The sequence below is a fragment of the Vanessa cardui genome, chromosome 25 (genome assembly GCF_905220365.1).
Source record: "Vanessa cardui chromosome 25, ilVanCard2.1, whole genome shotgun sequence".
In the NCBI taxonomy this organism is placed as follows: Eukaryota; Metazoa; Arthropoda; class Insecta; order Lepidoptera; family Nymphalidae; genus Vanessa; species Vanessa cardui.
Window position 1 is genome coordinate 8,519,959 of NC_061147.1, and position 19,538 is coordinate 8,539,496.

General features: G+C 35.7%; 1 protein-coding gene across 2 annotated transcripts in view; it reads right to left on the reverse strand.

The window, feature by feature from the left end:
* The window catches only part of LOC124540511 (potassium voltage-gated channel protein Shal), a 98,773-nt gene extending 80,141 nt beyond the window's left edge, over window positions 1-18,632 (reverse strand). For both annotated transcript variants that reach the window (XM_047118134.1, XM_047118135.1), the window contains exon 1: window positions 17,509-18,632. In XM_047118134.1, the coding sequence (XP_046974090.1) occupies window positions 17,509-18,623 (1,115 nt within the window). In that variant the 5' untranslated portion in view covers window positions 18,624-18,632. The remainder of the gene's footprint in view (window positions 1-17,508) is intronic.
* Window positions 18,633-19,538: the final 906 nt, after the last annotated feature.

Here is a 19,538-nt window from a genome sequence, read left to right on the forward strand (position 1 = left end):
TATTGTAACATATAATATATGTCTTGATTTATCTTGTTGGTCTAATTCGCTATATAGCTAGCCAAGTTAAGCTTTCAGATTTATTATTATCATAATATATAACAGTGTTTTTGTCAATTTGTATATTAATCATTATAATAATATAAGGAGAATTAGTGTGACTTTCCGAACGTCATGCGTCAAGCTGACAGATGACTTTTAAAATTATTTCTCTTTTTTGCGGGAGGTGGCGCGAAATACGGTCAGGCATAGCATTGTTTTACTGTTTTTGTAATAATATTAGAAAACCAGAAATTGATTGAAGTATTTTGTTGTTAATGATTAATATTTTATATCCTGGCAAAAATTTTTTTACAAAAGTAGTTTTGTTTGGTTAATAATATTATATTTTTTAATCTGGTAACATTAACACTGGCAGATGTTCGTCATAGCGGGAAAATTGATTTAATATACATAGTTTTCATATAAGAAAACCTAAAAATATCGTTTAATTATGAAATGAAGCAAGTTCGCTTACACTGTATAAAATTACTAATAATATAAGAACAAAATGATCGCTCTTAAAAATAAATTGCTTTTAATTTTATCAGATTTGCATTTGAATTTGGTTTTCGAAAATGGAACACAAATACAAATATTTAAGTTTGGAATACTAAGATATTTCAAGTAATTCTTTTTCCAAATCATTGGTAGTTTTTTGCTTTGATTATTTTCAATAAGTACGTGTAATGCTTCTGATATTGGATGAATAAATTTGAATTTGCTACACGTATCAACCAAACGGGGATTTAACGATAATGGAAAACGTGTATTTCCATGTGCGTATATTATATTACGTATGTACGAAATGGTTCTCAAATAAAAATCAACTAAATAAGACTCAATTCAAGCTGTCTATCAAAATCAGTCAAAATTGGTTTTAACTGGTCAAAACCAGTTTTATCTGGAAAAAGTATTCTCACCGTAACATATACATTTCACTTGGCCCAATTCCAGTCAAGTAATTAGAATACGATACGTTAGCATTTAACAAAAAAACAACTAACTAAAAACTCAATAAATACTCTTTGAAATTAAAACATATATCCACTTGTCAAATCGGACATTTGCCAAGAAAAAAAAAACAATGAAATATCGCTTTTTAAACGGTTTCGAGTGACGTCATCATATCGATCAAAGCATATGGGTCAATGTCTGGATTTACGTCACGGGCCAAGGTTCGATACTCCAAAATACCTGTAATATATTACAAAATCACGTCGTCACAAATATGTAAATATATTTATTACAACACTTTGACTTTACGTCGTATTGTTCCACAAAGTTTCTGATCTGTGATATCTATTGATGCGTCATGGGTTTTCTTATTCCGTAACGAAATTAAAGATCCTTTTAACTTTCAATAATCAAAAGGCGTATCTCAAGACGAATGTTAGTAATTTCAGGTCCTATTCCTAACATTGCCAAAACGCCACCGACCTTAGGAACTAAGATGATGTCCCCTATCTTCTTCTTACTTTCGCTGCTGATATCCCAATTTATTTGAAGTCGGTGCAGCATATTTTATCTATCCATTCTATTCTATACATCACCTCATCACATCCATATCCCCCATTCACACACTCAATACATTTCTTAGATCGCCCTCGTCTTCTTTCTCCTTCTATGTTCATTCTCTTTTAGTCACCTATGTTTCTGCTCCTCACACATCCATACCAACGAAACATTTTTACTAGTATGATGATTATTACTCGAGTCGAGATGGCCCAGTGGTTAGAACGCGTGCATCTTAACCGATGATTGCGGGTTCAAACCCAGGCAAGCACCGCTGATTCATGTGCTAAATTTGTCTTTATAATTCATCTCGTGCTCAGCGGTGAAGGAAAACATCGAGAGGAAACCTGCATGTGACAAATTTCATAGAAATTCTGCCATATGTGTATTCCACCAACCCGCATTGGAACAGCGTGGTGGAATATGTTCCAAAACTTCTCCTCAAAGGGAGAGGAGGCCTTTAGCCCAGCAGTGGGAATTTACAGGCTGTTGTGCTGTGCTTGTGATTATTATTGATATATTATATAAAATACTAGTAGTCACCCGCGGTTGTCTTGTGTCAAACAAAAAAAGTAGCCTATGCCTTTCTTGGAGTTCAATTTTGCTTCATACCAAATTTCATCAAATTCGTTTCAACGGTTTGCTTGTGAAAGAACGATATATATATACAGGCAGAGATACTTTCACATATGTTAAGAAATAATCGCAAGACCTCCCGAACATCGAGCGCTACCAAGAATTACCATACCGTGAGAAATAATCACACCATGCATTCCTTGAAGCTACCACCTGTTGCCAGCGTCGCTGCTTTGTTTCGCAAGACCTCCCGAACATCGAGCGCTACCAAGAATCACCTTACCGTGGGGACCATTCAGTGATTTACCGATTTCGTATATAAATATGTAATTCAGACTACAGAACTTCACTTTTTGTTCTAACATCGAACAGACTGTCACGTATATTATAAATTAGAAATAATTAATTGTTAAATTAAATTATTTAAATAAACGTATAAGTTAAATTCGTTCGGTTTCATTCTGCATCCTCAACGGCAGCCCTACGTAATTGGCGCAGTCGGTAGGATGCTCGCGGAACGTTTCGCGTAGAAGATTTCCGTAATCGCGTGAAGCCCCGCCGTAGCTTGTCTAGCTGCTGCATCCGTAGCATCCGAATCTACGAGTAGTGCTGCACGAGAGGTATCCAGACATCGATAACGCAGAGAGACCGAAACATGTTCATGTGAGTACACTAGATTCTTTTTAGTGGTTGCTCAATCCTAGCCTAACTAACCTGTGTGTTAATAAAATTTGCCAAGATTTTTCATTTAAGAAAATCGAAGGAACCTAGGATAGTTATTAGTAGTAGGCAAACTTTCGTAGATAATAGAAGAGATATTAGTTTAAGTAGTATAGAAGAACAAACGGAAATGTCTGAGTTAGACACCATTTATAAAGCCTTAAGGTTGGTACCCGAGTTCGACGGGAACCCAAATGTACTTACTAGATTTTTAAAATTATGTGATCAATTGGTAGGACAGTTTTGTAGTGATAGTAGTAGTGAATTAAGTAGGTGTGCTCTTCTCAACGGAATTCTTAACAAAGTAACAGGCTCTGCTGCTCGCTTAATTAATTCTAATGGGATTCCATCCGACTGGCAAGGCATTCGAACTGCTTTAGTGAACAACTTCGCGGACCAACGAGATGAGACCGCTCTATATAACGATTTAGCTATTTTATCGCAAGGTTCAAAATCCGGGAACCCACCCCCTACGAACTACTTTAAATCTAAAGAAGTAAATTACAATAGTTTCATTGACAATTCTATATACGATGAATATGCCGATTATTACGATCCTTATTTAACAGAGCACCTATTGCAGGAATATATACTAGATCACCGTAAGCGAATGTTAAAGGTATACGAAATCATTAATGAAACCGCCCTTCAGCGTCGTACTGAAATAACCGAGAACATTAATAGAAATGGCATAAAAAATAAAACATATGCACCTGATCAACGAATCTATGTCAGAAATCCCCTAGCTAATAGACAGAAATTAGCTGCCCGCTATACGAACGATACGGTTGTAACAGATTTACCTATACATATTTATACAAAGAGAAAGAGAGGACCCGTACCCAAGTCGCGCCTGAAACGGGTACCTAATCTCCGGAAATTTAGATTATACGGACGCACTAAAGTACGAAAATGCCATTGCTATTCTACAAAAGAACGAAAATAACTTAGCCATTGAAATAAATCATCAAATAAGTTTAAGCAAGCAGTGGGCATCTCAGAGTTCAAATGTTACAGATAGGATAGTAGAAAACCAGAGGAAAATAGAGAACATTATTAAAACCATCTTAGATAATGATGTTAGGAAAGAAGAAGATGCAATTAAGTATTTTCATTTAGCCCAGCTACTTACAATACTAGGTGATGACATAGACAATTTGTCACAAGAGTTGTCAAAACTACAGAATCTATTGGCATTCATAAGAGCTAAAAGCATCCATTATTCCGTTCTCGATTACGACACTTATATAGTTATGTTAAATAAACTAAAAGGTTTATACAATTCAAATGTAGTGCTAGATATTAATTTTAGGGAATATTTAGATCTATTAAGATTAGGATATTATTATAAAGATAATAATATAATCTTGGTAATTAAGTTTCCAATCATGAATCCCAATAACTACATCCTTTACAAATTGTCCTTAGCCCCTAATAGTAATGATAAAATTATAATCCCTACCTATCCATACGTAGCAATTAACGAGAAAGATCTACTGTATATAGAGACAGAATGTCCGAAGTACAGTCACGGTCATCTTTGCGAGGACAACTTAAACCGACACTATGGAGAGCAAACGAGCTGCATTCAACATCTTATACTCCAGCAACATATCCATGAAACCTGTCGGGTTACTCCAGTAATCTTATCTTCTCAAGCCATGGAACAATTGGATGATCGTCACTATGTTCTGAGCTTTCCCAACTTAACGAAAGTTCATTTAACCTGTTCTCAAGATCAATACAAAAACCTTCTCGGAAGCTATCTAGCTGAAATACCTAAAGGGTGTGCTCTACAAACGTCCATCTTCACCATCACTAACCACCATGATCAAGTAAAAGGACAAGTTTTGAAAATGTTGAATATAGAATATAGTAATGAAGATCCATACAAAGCGACAGCGAAGAACATCTTGAAATTGAACAGTATAGATTTGACTCACTTACATTCAACCAATACCAGGATTGCCTCTCAAGAACCAGTGACTTTGGAATTGTCGAACTTAGACACGCTCTATCACACGACTATACCTGTCTACCTACTCATCGGTGCATCAGTACTCACTATTAGCATCGTCCTCATTCGTCGCAAATGTATGCATTTAAGAAATACCAACCAGAAGGACAATGAGGCAACCAGAACACAAGAAGTCCAGGACAGCCCCAGAGATCCTATGTCTCTATCAGCACTATTTTCGACAAAAGTCTCCAAATAGCTGCTGATCCTGCGGAGGGAGTTGTTAAGAAATAATCGCAAGACCTCCCGAACATCGAGCGCTACCAAGAATTACCATACCGTGAGAAATAATCACACCATGCATTCCTTGAAGCTACCACCTGTTGCCAGCGTCGCTGCTTTGTTTCGCAAGACCTCCCGAACATCGAGCGCTACCAAGAATCACCTTACCGTGGGGACCATTCAGTGATTTACCGATTTCGTATATAAATATGTAATTCAGACTACAGAACTTCACTTTTTGTTCTAACATCGAACAGACTGTCACGTATATTATAAATTAGAAATAATTAATTGTTAAATTAAATTATTTAAATAAACGTATAAGTTAAATTCGTTCGGTTTCATTCTGCATCCTCAACGGCAGCCCTACGTAATTCATATTATAATATTATGTACAAACAAAGCACAATAGATAAGGAGCGAACGAAATACTTCTAAAGGGATTAATTCAGCGACGTGCCAAAAGCCGTCCGTTTCAAGGGCCAAATGTATCGTATTCGACAAAAAACTGGACGAACGCCAGCTTTTTTCAATATATGCATTCATTCGATACTGTAGCGTTTTTTAATGTGTTATTTAAACTAGCTTCTCTGTATGGTTTCACCCACTTAATATGGTATTTTATCACCCCCTTGGGTGATGTATACTACTAGATGTCGTCCGTGACTTTGCTCACGTTTTACGTGCAGCACATTAGGTGCTTATACCCATGCCTGAGCATAAAAAGTAGCCCATGTCGTTTCTTAGAGTTAAAGCTTTATACCAAATGGATTTAGTGGATTGGTTATGAACGAGCAATATATGGACAGCCTTGAAAATGCATTTATAGTATTAGTATAGATGACTACAATATTACAAAAATCTATATGTGTACAAATACACATATAGATGTTTTTTTATGTTTCAGGGTTAAGTCACTGAACCAATTTCGTGAAAATTTGCAATAGTACAGGATACTTTTTTCATCCCTAAAGGGATTCGGTGATGAAGGGTTATACGCAACTTTTTGAATAACTTTCGTTTTCATCCTCGCTTCGTCGATAGATGGATTTTCGTCAAAACTGAATTGCTAACGAGCAAAGCCGCGAGTTAATCTAGCTATTAAATACGAAAAAATTAGTATGAAAATGTCATGGTTGGGCTATTATAAAAAAAAAATCCTTACAAAATATTCGCTTACCGATCACAAGATGATTTATAAACACACAAGCAAACAAACATCTTTACATATATATAATTAAAATTCTGATATAAATTTGTATTGTTATAACATTTTAAAAATATATAAAAAAAAGTCGTATCGTACAAAGTCGAGACGCATAACAAGTATTACTACAGTTTCGTATGCCGTTACGTACGTTATTTGAGTTTTATCCAAAGAAATCTACTTATAATGGCTTTATACACATTCTTGTTCCGCATTTAGAATTCTCGGTATATTAATTCGAATGACAAATTGATTCGATGATTAATCGCTTCAGACATTGTTATCGAAGTCGTTTCGTCGTCTGTCCACGAATTACTTTATAAATGTGATTATAGTTTTAAAGATTCGGTTCGGTAAATAGCGTAACCAAACTCTACCATTTTTTCAACAAATTCAATGAGATATAATTGTCCATTCATTTTATGTAAAATTGCCAAAATATAATCGATAATTACAGGTTCAAACCCATCAAACTACCACGGAAGTTTTATTTAATTTGTGTTTATATTTCATCTCGTGTTAGACAATCGTGATGAAACCTGCATGTGTCTAATTTCAACTAAATTCTGCCACATGTGTATCCCAATGGATAGGTTTGAAGCATATTCCACAACGGTGCTCATTGGAGCATATGCTTCAAACCTTCTTCTCACTGGGAGAAGATGCCTAGCAGTCTTGCAAGCTGTCAATGTTATGAGTGTTTTTGTCAATTTATTGAAATCTCTCAGCTTAGATCTTTACAGTTTTCATTAGCGTGCCTGAGAAAGCACGTGAAGCTGTTAGTTCTGCATTGTAAACTCACAAAGGTGATCTCATGCTATCCTATCAGCTTAGGCAATATATAGTACATCTGGGTGCATAAATATTTCGTCCATAAAATCACCTAAACAATTGTTTATATTATCTTTGGTGAGATTAAAAAATGTTCACGAGTAAATTACGATGTATTTTCACGATCGTGCCCTACGGTCTTGATAGAGTTTCTTACAGAATAGCTCAAAACAACAACAACAGACTGTAAATTTCCCACTGGTCCAATGCGGGTTAGTGGAACACACATGTGAGGATGTTTTCTATCTCCGCTGAGCACGAGATGAATTATGAACGCAAATTAAGCAGTGGTGCTTGAGTTTGAACCCGGAATCATCAGTTAATATGCACGCGTTCTAATCACTGGGCCATCTTAGCTCTTCAGATTAACTCAATTGAATGATTTTTTTGATTACGAAAATATCAGTGAAATCTTTAAATAAGTCACACTATTCTTAATCAGGCTCTACTGGCTTTAACGAAACAGATTCATAGTAAAGAAGGAAATCCGCTTAAAGCGTGAACTTTAAGTTACTTAGATCTAAAGCGCTTAGCATAAGTAAATTACTAAAGAAATCGTGGAACAAAAGAAAAGTAGAAGTGTCGTTATATTGTATATCTTATATAATTAGTATATATTTTATGTGAAAAATACTATAAAAATATGATAGGTAGCAAACGAGCAGGAGGCTAGATGGAAAAAGACTATCACCGCCCATGGACATCTGCAACACCAGGGGGCTTGCAGGTGCGTTGCCGGCCTTTAAGGAAGGAGTAAGTAAGCTCTTTTCTCGAAGGTTCCCATGTCGTGTCGGTTCGGAAAAACCGCCGGCGAAAATTACCACAAAGTGGTAGTGCGAGGCAGAAGTGTCTGAAGACGAATGTTAGTAATTTAAGGAACTTTTCCTAACATTGCCAAAACGCCACTAACCTTAGGAACTAAGATGATGTCCCCTATCTTCTTCTTACTTTCGCTGCGAAAGCTGGTTCCACAAAGTGAAGCAGATAAGCACCTCTCTATACACTATTAATTTGTCTTACAAAAACAGTATGTTATCACAATCAAAATTGACTTTATTCAACTAGGCTTTCCAGGCATATTTGAATCGTCATTACATTGAATTAAACGTATTGGTTCTAATTAGGAATTTAGATTCTATTGAGAAGAACCTGCAAGAAACTCATTAGTTAATCTTGTCCAACATTTGAAGTGCAATGAATATTTTTTGGCTGGACTCTCTACTCCAATTGGAATTAGTCTAACTCCTCTTATCAGCTGTAATTTCATCTGATAAAATATGAGACAATATGAGACAACATCACATACATTACTCTGATCCCAATGTAAGTAGCTGAAGCACTTGTGTTATGGAAATCACAAGTAACGACGGTACCACAAACACCCAGACCCAAGACAACATAGAAAACTAATGGTAATTTACATCGACTCGGCCGGGAATCGAACCCGGGACCTCAGAGTGGCGTACCCATGAAAACCGGTGTACACACCACTCGACCATGGAGGTCGTCAAATAATTATCACTTCTTTTAGACATTCTCCAAATTATACTAAAATTTCATATTTTCTAAAATGGCATTTCATAAATCTGGCTCGGAGTTGGAAAGGACTAAAAGGACATAGAAAAATACGACCTATATAGTGGAAATACAAAAATTGCCCAAAAACAAATGCGCATAGGAAACAGACTCTAGGAACCAATCGAGTTGCAATCAGGAGAGAAATATATAAAAATCAGTTGACACCCACTCTTATATATATTGATATAGTATATAAATGTACTTTGAAGATACTACTAGAATCGGTTGGAATAAACCGATTATCTTCCATGAACTACAGTGTAACTGAAGCCCTATTGGCTAACACAATAAATTCACTGATTGATACAAACACACAACTTGACTCTATATTATATTGTGATACAAGCAAGCAACATAGTGGTTAATTTGTGTACATAATACACTACTTGTGACCGCGGCTTTGCTTTTTTTTTCATTTGCAATGACGCTGTAAGAAATATTCCTTACATCGTCAATGTGCCACCAACCTTGGGAACTAAGATGTTATGTCCCTTGTGCCTGTAGTTACACTGGCTCACCCACCTTTCAAACCGGAACACAACAATACTGAGTACTGCTATTTGGCGGTAGAATAACTGATGAGTGGGTGGTACCTACCCAGACGGACTTGCACAAAGCCCTACCACCAAGTAAAGGAGTTTCTTTAGGAGTTTCTTGTCATGTGTCAGGCAAACATAGCCTATGTCTTATCTTGGACTTCAAGTTTGCTTCATAGCAAATTTCGTCAAATTCGGTTCAGCGGTTTGGCAGTGGAAGAGCGACAGCAGACAGTTACTTTCACATTTATAATTATATGTAGAGCTCAGTATGAAAACAATTGGGAAACTACGTGTGTCAGGAGAAATCTGCCTCATAAGAAATACCAATTGGAACATCATAGTGTAAAATAAAGTCGCTTACCGCTGTCTATCCCTATGTTTTGATCTTTAAAATTACACAACGGATTTGGATGCGGAATGACTGCACTAATTTTAATTGTATTTGTTTTAATTTACTTGGTGGTAAGACTGGTAAGACTTTTTGTTTAATCATCAGGTATTCATCCCTTTACTTAAAAAAAAACAAAAGAAAAGCTTAACTATGTATTTACAATGACGGACCTCAACACATATTATGTAAAAACTTGTTAATATTGAAATATATGTACATAAATAATATTCAGCGCTATAGAAAGCGAATTACACTAACTAGCTGCGTCATATATATGTTGGTATGTATGCTGGGCGTAATCTCATTTCGTGCTCGCAAATAATCTGTCAGAGATTGCATATCGCGTTTACAATTAATTTATTTAATCTGTGGTCTATATACGTTGTACAAAATTGCTATTTTTTTTCATAACGCAAATTGTACTCTGATTTATAATTTCTGATTACATATACTAATAAAGTTTAGGAGTATTTTCATGTTAAATTCAGACCGACTTCTCAATAATTATTATCTGTTAATCTTGTATACATATATCTGTTTGGTTGAACGCACTAATCTCAGAAACATCTGGGCAGATTTAATAATACCTTTCAGTGTTAGCTAGCTCCTTTATCGGGAAGAGCTATAGGCTATATACTATCATGCTAAGACCAACAGGAGGAGGTTAATTTTTCGTCTTTCTCGGAATTGAATCTGATAAATCTGATATGAATCAATTTTGAACTCCAAAGTACGAAATAGGCTATTTTAATGTCAAATACTTGAAACGCGAGTGAGGCCGTAGGTTACAAATAGTTTTGTTAACAATACAAAGAATGTAATTTATACTGAACATATACATATATAAATATATAACCTTATGTTGTAATTAAAACCCGTAACAGCTGCCGTTTCCCCCTGACTGTATACGAGAAACCGCGTCAAAGTATTATTAAAATTAAATTTTAACAAATAATTATTTTCATAATTACGAAGCTTTGTGACGCTTTAATCAATTGTGCACTCGCTCATCAAGCTGAGCTTTCGATTATTTATAGAAACTATGTAATACTTTTATATATCATATAATACATCGTCATTTCAACTCGAGAGAGCTCTGTGCAAATCCGTAAGGTTTCTTTTTTATGCTATAGGTTGGCGGACGAGCATATGGGCCACCTGATGGTAAATGGTCACCATCACCCATAGACAATAAAGCTGTAAGAAATATTAACTATTCCTTACATCGTCAATGTGCCACCAACCTTCGGAATTAAGATGTTACATTCTTGTGACTGTAGTTACACTGGCTCACTCACGCTTCAAACCGGAACACGACAATACTGAGTACTGTTGTTTGGCGGTAGAGTACCTAATGAGTGGGTGGTACCTACCCAGACGGGCTTGCACAAAGCCCTACCACCAAGTACCACCCACTCGTCACCATCTACGTAAAAACAGCAACTTTGTTCTGTATGGTTTGTTCAAGCCAGTCGACCAAGGCTTAAAGGAATAACATTGTAGCTCACAAAGTTGATAATGTAAGGAATTATTAATATTTACTTAACTATCAATGACTATTAACAACGATGACCATTGATCAGATGAGCCTTTTGCCACTATAATTACCTAAATGATTTTTTTTCTTTTGCATTTGCAATCAGCCGAAAGCTATGAACAAATCTGACCATGCTGTCATGCAGAATGGTCATTCAACTTTTAAAGATCAATAACCTGTTACTCAGACCTAGTCTACGGTCTTCTAGGTCTAGATTATGATGAAGTTTCAGTCATCTGACATACTGGCTCATATGACATAAATAAATTATTAAATTCAAAAATTATTTATTACATAATATTTCGAGGTGCATTTGTCATTTCGAAATATTTTCGCCTTTTCTATAGCGCGTCAAGTGTAAGTTGGCGTGTGGCAAAAACATGTACTAATTTTTTTTTTGTTCATATAATATTTTATTTGTTTTATTTACCCTTATTAAGAAAACTTACCCAAAATCTATTAAACATGAGACGTACAGAATTATTTTCTAGTGAGATATTGGTAAAATAAACAAAAAAGTGGCAAAAAGTGTAGCAGGTGCGTGCACAGGAACGCCAACTTATACTTGACAGTTTATAACATAACGTGTCCGTCAAATTTGTTTTTATACGTCAATTCCTAACAAACAATAAATACGCAATCTGTTTCAATCTTAACATTATAGTTTCATAGCACCAAAGAGGTTACATTACGATAAACGAATAAATACAACGAACTTAACAGCCCCTACCAATTGAACTAGAAAAACCCAGGTCCTGAAACACGCGACACGTTTTCGATCTTAATTAATATTTGTCACGAATACCTCAACCATTAATATTACATTGTTTCAATATATACAGGCTTTTAGCTTCTCTATTAACAAGCCTATTTCAATCGAAGTAGGAACAAAGATAACAAAACTTAGCTTTAGCTATATTGTGCACTTATTATTACTATGTAGCAACAGCCTGTAAATTTTCCCACTGGGCTAAGGTTCTACCATTTAGGAGAGGGATTGGAACATATTCAACCGCGCTTTTCGAATGTTGGTTGGTGGAGTGCACATGTGGCTGAATTTCGATGAAATTAGACACATGCAGGTTCTCTCACGATGTCTTTCTTCACTGCCGACCATGAGATGAATTATAAACGCAAATTAAGCACATGAATCAGCGGTGCTTGCCTGGGTTTGAACCCGAAATCGACGGTTAAGATGCACGCGTTCTAACTATATAATTAATAATATAATATAAAATAATACTGATATCTACTTTAATTTCACTACCATAATTCCGATAACAGTTTCATCGATGTTTAAAACGCCAATTTTTTGGCAAATCCATAGTGAATATCATAGACTATACAAGCTCTCGACCAATGGTATTTCGTCAATTTGTCAAATGTTTATTTGACTTATCTCCTCTTATGGCTAGAATTATTAGAGCTGAGATGGCCTAGTAGTTATAACGCGTACATCTTAACCGATTATTGCGGGTTTAAACCCAAGCAAGCACCGCTGAATATTCGTGCGCTTAATTTGTGTTTATAATTAATCTCGTGCTCGACGGTGAAGAAAAACATCGTGAGGAAACCTGCATGTGTCAAATGTCAAAATTCTGTGTTTACATGTGTATTCCACCAACCCACACTAGAAAAACGTGGTGGAATATGTTCCAAACCCATTAGAAAATTTACAGGCTGTTGTTGTTGTACGACTGGAATAGAGTATACGTATATAGCCTGTTCCAATGGAGGAATAAATGAAGGTAAACAAAGATTAACGTATTCCATTCCTTGCGATTTGCATTTTGATGAATATTTAATTATATGTATTCTACTTTCATTTCACTTCCAAGAAACAAACCTGTGGTGTTTGTTTCTGCTTCGATATTCAAAATTCCATAACATATTCACAAATCCGTAGTAAAAAATTTATATATTAATAGCGTTAGCCGATTTCTGTCCCAGTGATTATGGGAGTTGCTGCCTAGAATATTGGTTATGGTCTCATTTTGAAGAGTTCGAGCCGTAGCAATATACTAAATTGTTATGTTTTAAGGATTAATTTTAGAGAGCGGAAAAAGTTACTGGCCACTTGGAAAACGCTTCTACGGCTGTTTAAGAAAATAATTCAAATTATAAACAAAATTAAAGTAAATTATTTTCGAGATACTGTAATTGTAACTAAATTAATGTTTGATTTTATTTTTTTTTTTTTTTTAAAGTGGTATCATCATTTTAGTGTTAACTGTCGATGTCATGCAGATTACAATGAAATAAAATTAAAAAAAAAACCTGTCAAACGTTCTGAAATTCCTAAAAACGTTTGGTTATACTAGTCAGAGACTATTTGATCAATGATATCGCTTCTATTCAATGGCACATTATCTTTAGCTCTATATTGTCCGCTTGTGATCTAAGTAATGCCTATGTAAATATATATTTTATTGCTATTTTTTATTTAAATAATTACGAAAAGAAAAAAAATATCACAAAGAAGGTACGGACGATTCACCATATTTGTGAAGAATAAAAAAAAAACTTAAATGTGGGTTACACATAATAACATAAATAAACCAGACTCCATCTTGCCATTTTCAAACCACGTATCATATAATAGATTCGTAAGATATATAAATATATATTTGGTAATATGTTGTAACAACATTGCTATCAACCCCTTCCACTCGTTGGGAGGCGTCTATGTGTCTATCACGTCTGAACTCCAAATGGTTCGACCCAGAAAAGGTTCTTACGTAACCGAAGGTGAAACTTTCTAGGTTTAATATCTTAGTTTGGCACCACGTATTATTTAAACTACTCTATGTATATACAGTTATATGAAACAGTGAGAACTGTCATTACATTACATCTTGGTGGTAGGGCTTTGTGCAAGTCCATCTGGGTAGGTACCACCCACTCATCAGTTATTCTACCGCTAAATAGCAGTACTCAGTATTGTTGTGTTCCGGTTTGAAGGGTGAGTGAGCCAGTGTAACTACAGGCAAAAGGGACATAACATCTTAGTTCCCAAGGTCGGTGGCACAACATGTAAGGAATAGTTAATATTTCTTACAGCTTCATTGTCTATGGGTGATGGTGTCCACTTACCATCAGGTGGCCCATATGCTCATCCGCCAACCTATCCCATAAAAAAAAAATTACATAGTATAAAACAAAGTCGCTTACCGCTCTATCCCTATTCTTAGATCTATAATTACACAATGGATTTTGAAGCGGTTTTTTAAATAGATAGATTGATTGATTCAAAAGGAAGGTTTGTATGTATAATAAGTGCACAATATAGTAGAGAATTATTGAAAAACTGAAAACATTGTAAGACATACTGTATATTTAATGTGAGCATTGTAACCGTGCGAAGCCAGAGCGGGTCACTAGTTTATTATAAAACGCATTCAACATAGTAAAAAAATCTAGCGAGCCTTACGTCACATATGACTTGTGACGTTTAACATTTCACCTTTGTAATAAGCAATATGAACATTACGTTCTTTGGGGGAATAGTTCGCAAAAAGAACACAAGTTACACATAAGAAATATAATTAAATACGTGAAAGTAATCATTAAAATCTTTGCTAGTATTTTTAAACTTACATAGAAAAAAATACATTATCATTAGCTGTGGACACTAGGCCACATACATACCGCAGCTGTCACGGACACTTTTTGTTTTTAGGACTCTTTGCGTTCGATAAGTGGGAAGTTGTTGTCTGTCAAGCTGTCAGGATGTATCGTTATATATTGTAGTTAAGTCTGTAATTTGTGTTTGTTAGTATAATTGTATTTATAATGAGAACTGTCGAACTTTAAAGAAATCGTGACCTCGGAATTTTTAAAATAATTATTAACAAAAGAATGATATTAACAGTTCAGTAGCTATTTTATAACATTTTTTCTATTATATGAACAAGATTATTGTTATTAAAAAACTTATAATTTAATATATTCTACGAAAATAGACTTTTATCAGCAATTTCAAGAGCTAATATCGCATCATATTTTAGAAATGTCGAAACCGCCATACTATGTAATGCTATTAGGATTCGTAATTGTAATTACTGTTACCTTTATTTATTGAGTAACATCGTTATTACCCCTAATTATGTTACTCAATAAATATAAGACATGATATAAAACTTGGAGGTAGTATATCGTATGTGAAATGTAAGAAAAGCTAAAACGTTTAAATATTACTTTTTGAAATTAAGAGTTAATGAGCATTTTACGGCCTTGAATAGAATATATTTTGATTCTCATTTCATCCCTCAGGATGAAATCAAAATCATTGCATTTTAATTGTATATAAGTAATAAAAACTTGTCATTCAAATTTCATAAATGGTAATTTCGAAGGCATTTGTACCAAAAGTTAAGAGATATAATTAGCATATCTTTGAATATCCTGACGCAAGACACCATTAGGTTTTCAAAGCAAGGGTCCCATCAACGTCCCATCATCCCTTTGTGTCGAACGTCGAAAGATTTTCAATCTGCAACCCTTAAAGGACGGGAAGCTTCATGACTTAAATATCTTATAAAGTAAAAATATATGTAGATAGAAAAATCGAGATTTTTATCAAAAAGATATTTATTTTATCTATGCGATGGGTTCCTATCGAAAACAGCTGTTACTTATAAATATAAAATAACTTAAACGATTTATAATTTTAATTAGTTATCAGTTTTTTTAACCCATGCACAGAAGAATAAATATTTATTCACATATTTGAAACAATGAGAGAAGGCAAAGCTACAAACTTTCATCCCTAGTTTCACCTTCTTGGGTGATGAATTTGCATAAAATTTAGCCGTTATCATCTCACTGACATAAGTCTGAATACCAATTACCATATTGTAATATCAGAAATAGTAATTCCGTACAAAATTTTATCTTCCATTTAAATCCCTTAGGAGATAAATTTTATACTTTCTGTTACCTCATTTTCGTTGCATAACGAATTCCTTTGCAAAAATTTCATCACGTCAGACCCAGTTAGGGACGTCCCTTATATAAAAATCAATCATTTTAATATTCTATTAAGTATATTTTTAGGGTTCCGTACACAAAGGGTAAAATCGACCCTATTACTGACTCCGCTGTCCATCTATCGACTGTCAGCATAAGCCATGATAGACACTTGAAATTTTCACAGATAATCTATTACTGTTGAAAAATTCCTCTATAAAAATAAAAAACAGATTGAAGTAAATATTTAAGGCTTAAAGCTTCCATATTACAGAATATTTTTTTTATATAAGATTTTAAAATAACATATTTATTTTTGGTATTACAGTTATTCAAAACGGGATATTTTTATTTTCACCGCGTTTATTATTTGATGACGGATTAATAGCAGTAATGATTTGAATGATTTTTTTTGTCGTTTTTTAAATATACCAATAACCCATAGTCTGGGAGGCCTACTCGCGCTTGGTATATTTTATAAATGTGGATTCATCAATCAAATTTAAAATTTAAAAAATGTATCAAATAAATACTTTTTCTATGTTTATTTAATCTGTGTAACATTTTTTCACGAAGATCAACTCGCGCCGAATAGAGAAATTGTTTACCATTACTTGGCAGTACGCCTAGAAGTGTTTCATTCCCATGTATTTTTTTGTTTGTAAATACACTTGTTTTTATGTATTATGTTATAAGTATTTTACTTCATCTTTTTAGTTCTGTCATCAAAACTAAGTGTTGCAATAAAGACTTATATCTAGTTTTATATATTAAAATATCAGTTAAATTATAGCTTTCAATATCAATGCAATAATTTCAATTATTATAATAATCGAACACATTATTAATATATAAATTCGCATTGGTGAATTTAAAACACGTAAATTTATACTACTCGTATTTCTAGCATCACGTACAATAGTTTTTTTATTTGTGTTTATCAGTATAATGTAAAATTAATTACTAATTAGGCTACATTTATATGATTATCAATTAATAATAAGACTATAATTTCATTGATTCTAAAACTGAATTCCATTAATCAAAGCATTGCCAATTCAAGAAAATATCTTTGTACGATTGAATACCCAGATCCAATTAACCTCTCTAACGAAAATGACTGAAAATGACTTAATAATCTACGATCGTAAATTTTTTACACAAATGAAAAGACAATTAAAACTGAATGCTTAGCATCAATATTTCACCCGTTAAGCTCTTTATGGAGGGAAATCTTCGACGCCATGACAGGGCTTGAATTTTTAATGTCCGCGACAGGTGGCAGCTCCGCGCTTCCAATATATAACAGAATTTCTTTTCTCATACTATATGTAAATAATAAATGTAATACAACTAAGCTAAACTTACCCAAGTGTGGTCATGGTCACGATGGTGTACCAGAAGGCGGCAGGAATGGAAGTGAAGTTGGTGTCTTGCTCGTTCTTCTCAGCGTAGAACATGACAGTGGCGAAGATGATAATGGCCATCGCCAGGGAGAATACTAAGAATCCAAGCTCGCTGGCACAAGACTTGAGCGTGTAACCGAGGATACGGAGCCCCTGCGAGTGCCGCGAGAATTTGAAGATACGGAACACTCGAAACACTCTCAAGGTCACGAACGCGCCCGACACGTCGTCGTTGTCCGTGATCCCCAGGCCGATGTAGTACGGAAGGATCGCGACCACGTCGATAATTGACATGACAGATCTCACGAACTTACAGCGGTCCGGTGCAGCGAACAGTCGGAGCAGGTACTCGGCCGTGAATATCATCACACAGGCCGTGTCCAGGCAGAAGAATACTATCTTATATCTCTCTCCACAGGGCAAGGTGCCCGCGCGACCGGGCCGGTGCCCGCACGGAACCGTTTCTACAACATTGGCCATCACCGAGACAGCGATGAAAAATCCCGTCACATAGTAAAATACTAGAGCGGCCGTCGACGTGTGAGGGTTTTCGAACGCTCTCCACATCTTCTGCCTTAAGTCTGTTAGCTGGGGAAGGCTCTGGTCTCCCGCCTCACTGAGCTTATCGTCCATCAAACGTTCCGCATTTTCACGTTTCCTATCCCTGTAATCCTCGTAACAACAGTCGCCAATAACATCCGGCAAGATGCCGAAGAACGCGAGCTCCTCATCGTAACCAGTTAGACACTCATGTTTTGGGTAATGAAGCTTCCCAGTCCTGTAGTAATTGAGTATATGCCTGAATATATCTGGATCTCTGTCGAAGAAGTACTCCCGACTGTCCTCGTCGTAGAAGAACTCCCTCTCGGACGATCCGAGGAGGGAGTCTGGATACTTCTCGAGAGTATTCCTCCATGTTTCGAAACGTCGTCCGGATACGTTGATGAGGAGCTTCTCGTCCTCGGCGCGTCTTCGGTCCTTGGGGACGGGCGGGGGAGGAAGCGGGTGCGTGGCTATGGGTACCCAGCCGATGGCAGCGGCGCGCGCGAACGGCAGCCATGCGGCGACGGACGCCATCGCGTGCTGTCGGCGCCACCGTCGCCGCTCTACTGAAAATCGTAAGCAGCCGTACCCCCCACCCCTGCATCGCGCTATTTCGGGCAGCCCGCCCAGATGACTCGGTGTGACCAGGTGATGAACAAAAATAGCCTAAAGTAGTAAAGAGTACAGATGTTTAAGTTTTATCGCGATCTGTTGTGGATTTATGATGTACGTTAAGACCGAAGTATGTTTACAATAAATTTATTTCTTTGATATTTTTCTATTATCACGTCAACACTGGCAATTTTGTTTCAGAGTGCGATTGTAAAAGTAATAAAATAAGCCTATAATACGAGATTTAACAATGTTGGAATATTTTCAATAGTATAGACTGAACACTCATAAAACCAGTTTGAAGTTATCGTAGTACAACGATATCATATTTCCCTGAATGGAAGCACACTTACAGCCCTCTAGCAACCCTATCCCGGGTGAAAATGAACCACGCGTGCGCGAAACGTGACGTCACTGTCTAATAAATTGATTTTCAGCTACCCATCCTTTTCCCACCTGTTTCGTTCCCGGTAATTCTGTCCACCTCGCACACGGTAAAGCGCTGGTGACCTTTTGTATGTTTTTCACAGTTCCCAAGTTTTTTTTTAATAGGCCTTTGTCTTTGGAAGTGAAAAGACTGAGAGCCTGAGGGCTTCGTATTTCTTAAATGAGTTTCTCTTTTCTGGAACCGTTTATACCGTCGAAAATAGGTTGTCTAGAAAACAGGTTAACGACATTAGGCTAGATGCACATAGATCTTACCGTTTTAGCCTGGGTTAAGGAACGCGGTTAAGATGCAAGTTATCTGGGACTTCTATTCGTGATTCATTCATATCATCAATATCAATATATAATCGCCATGACATAATCTCTTTTCGGGTACATTTTTTAATTACC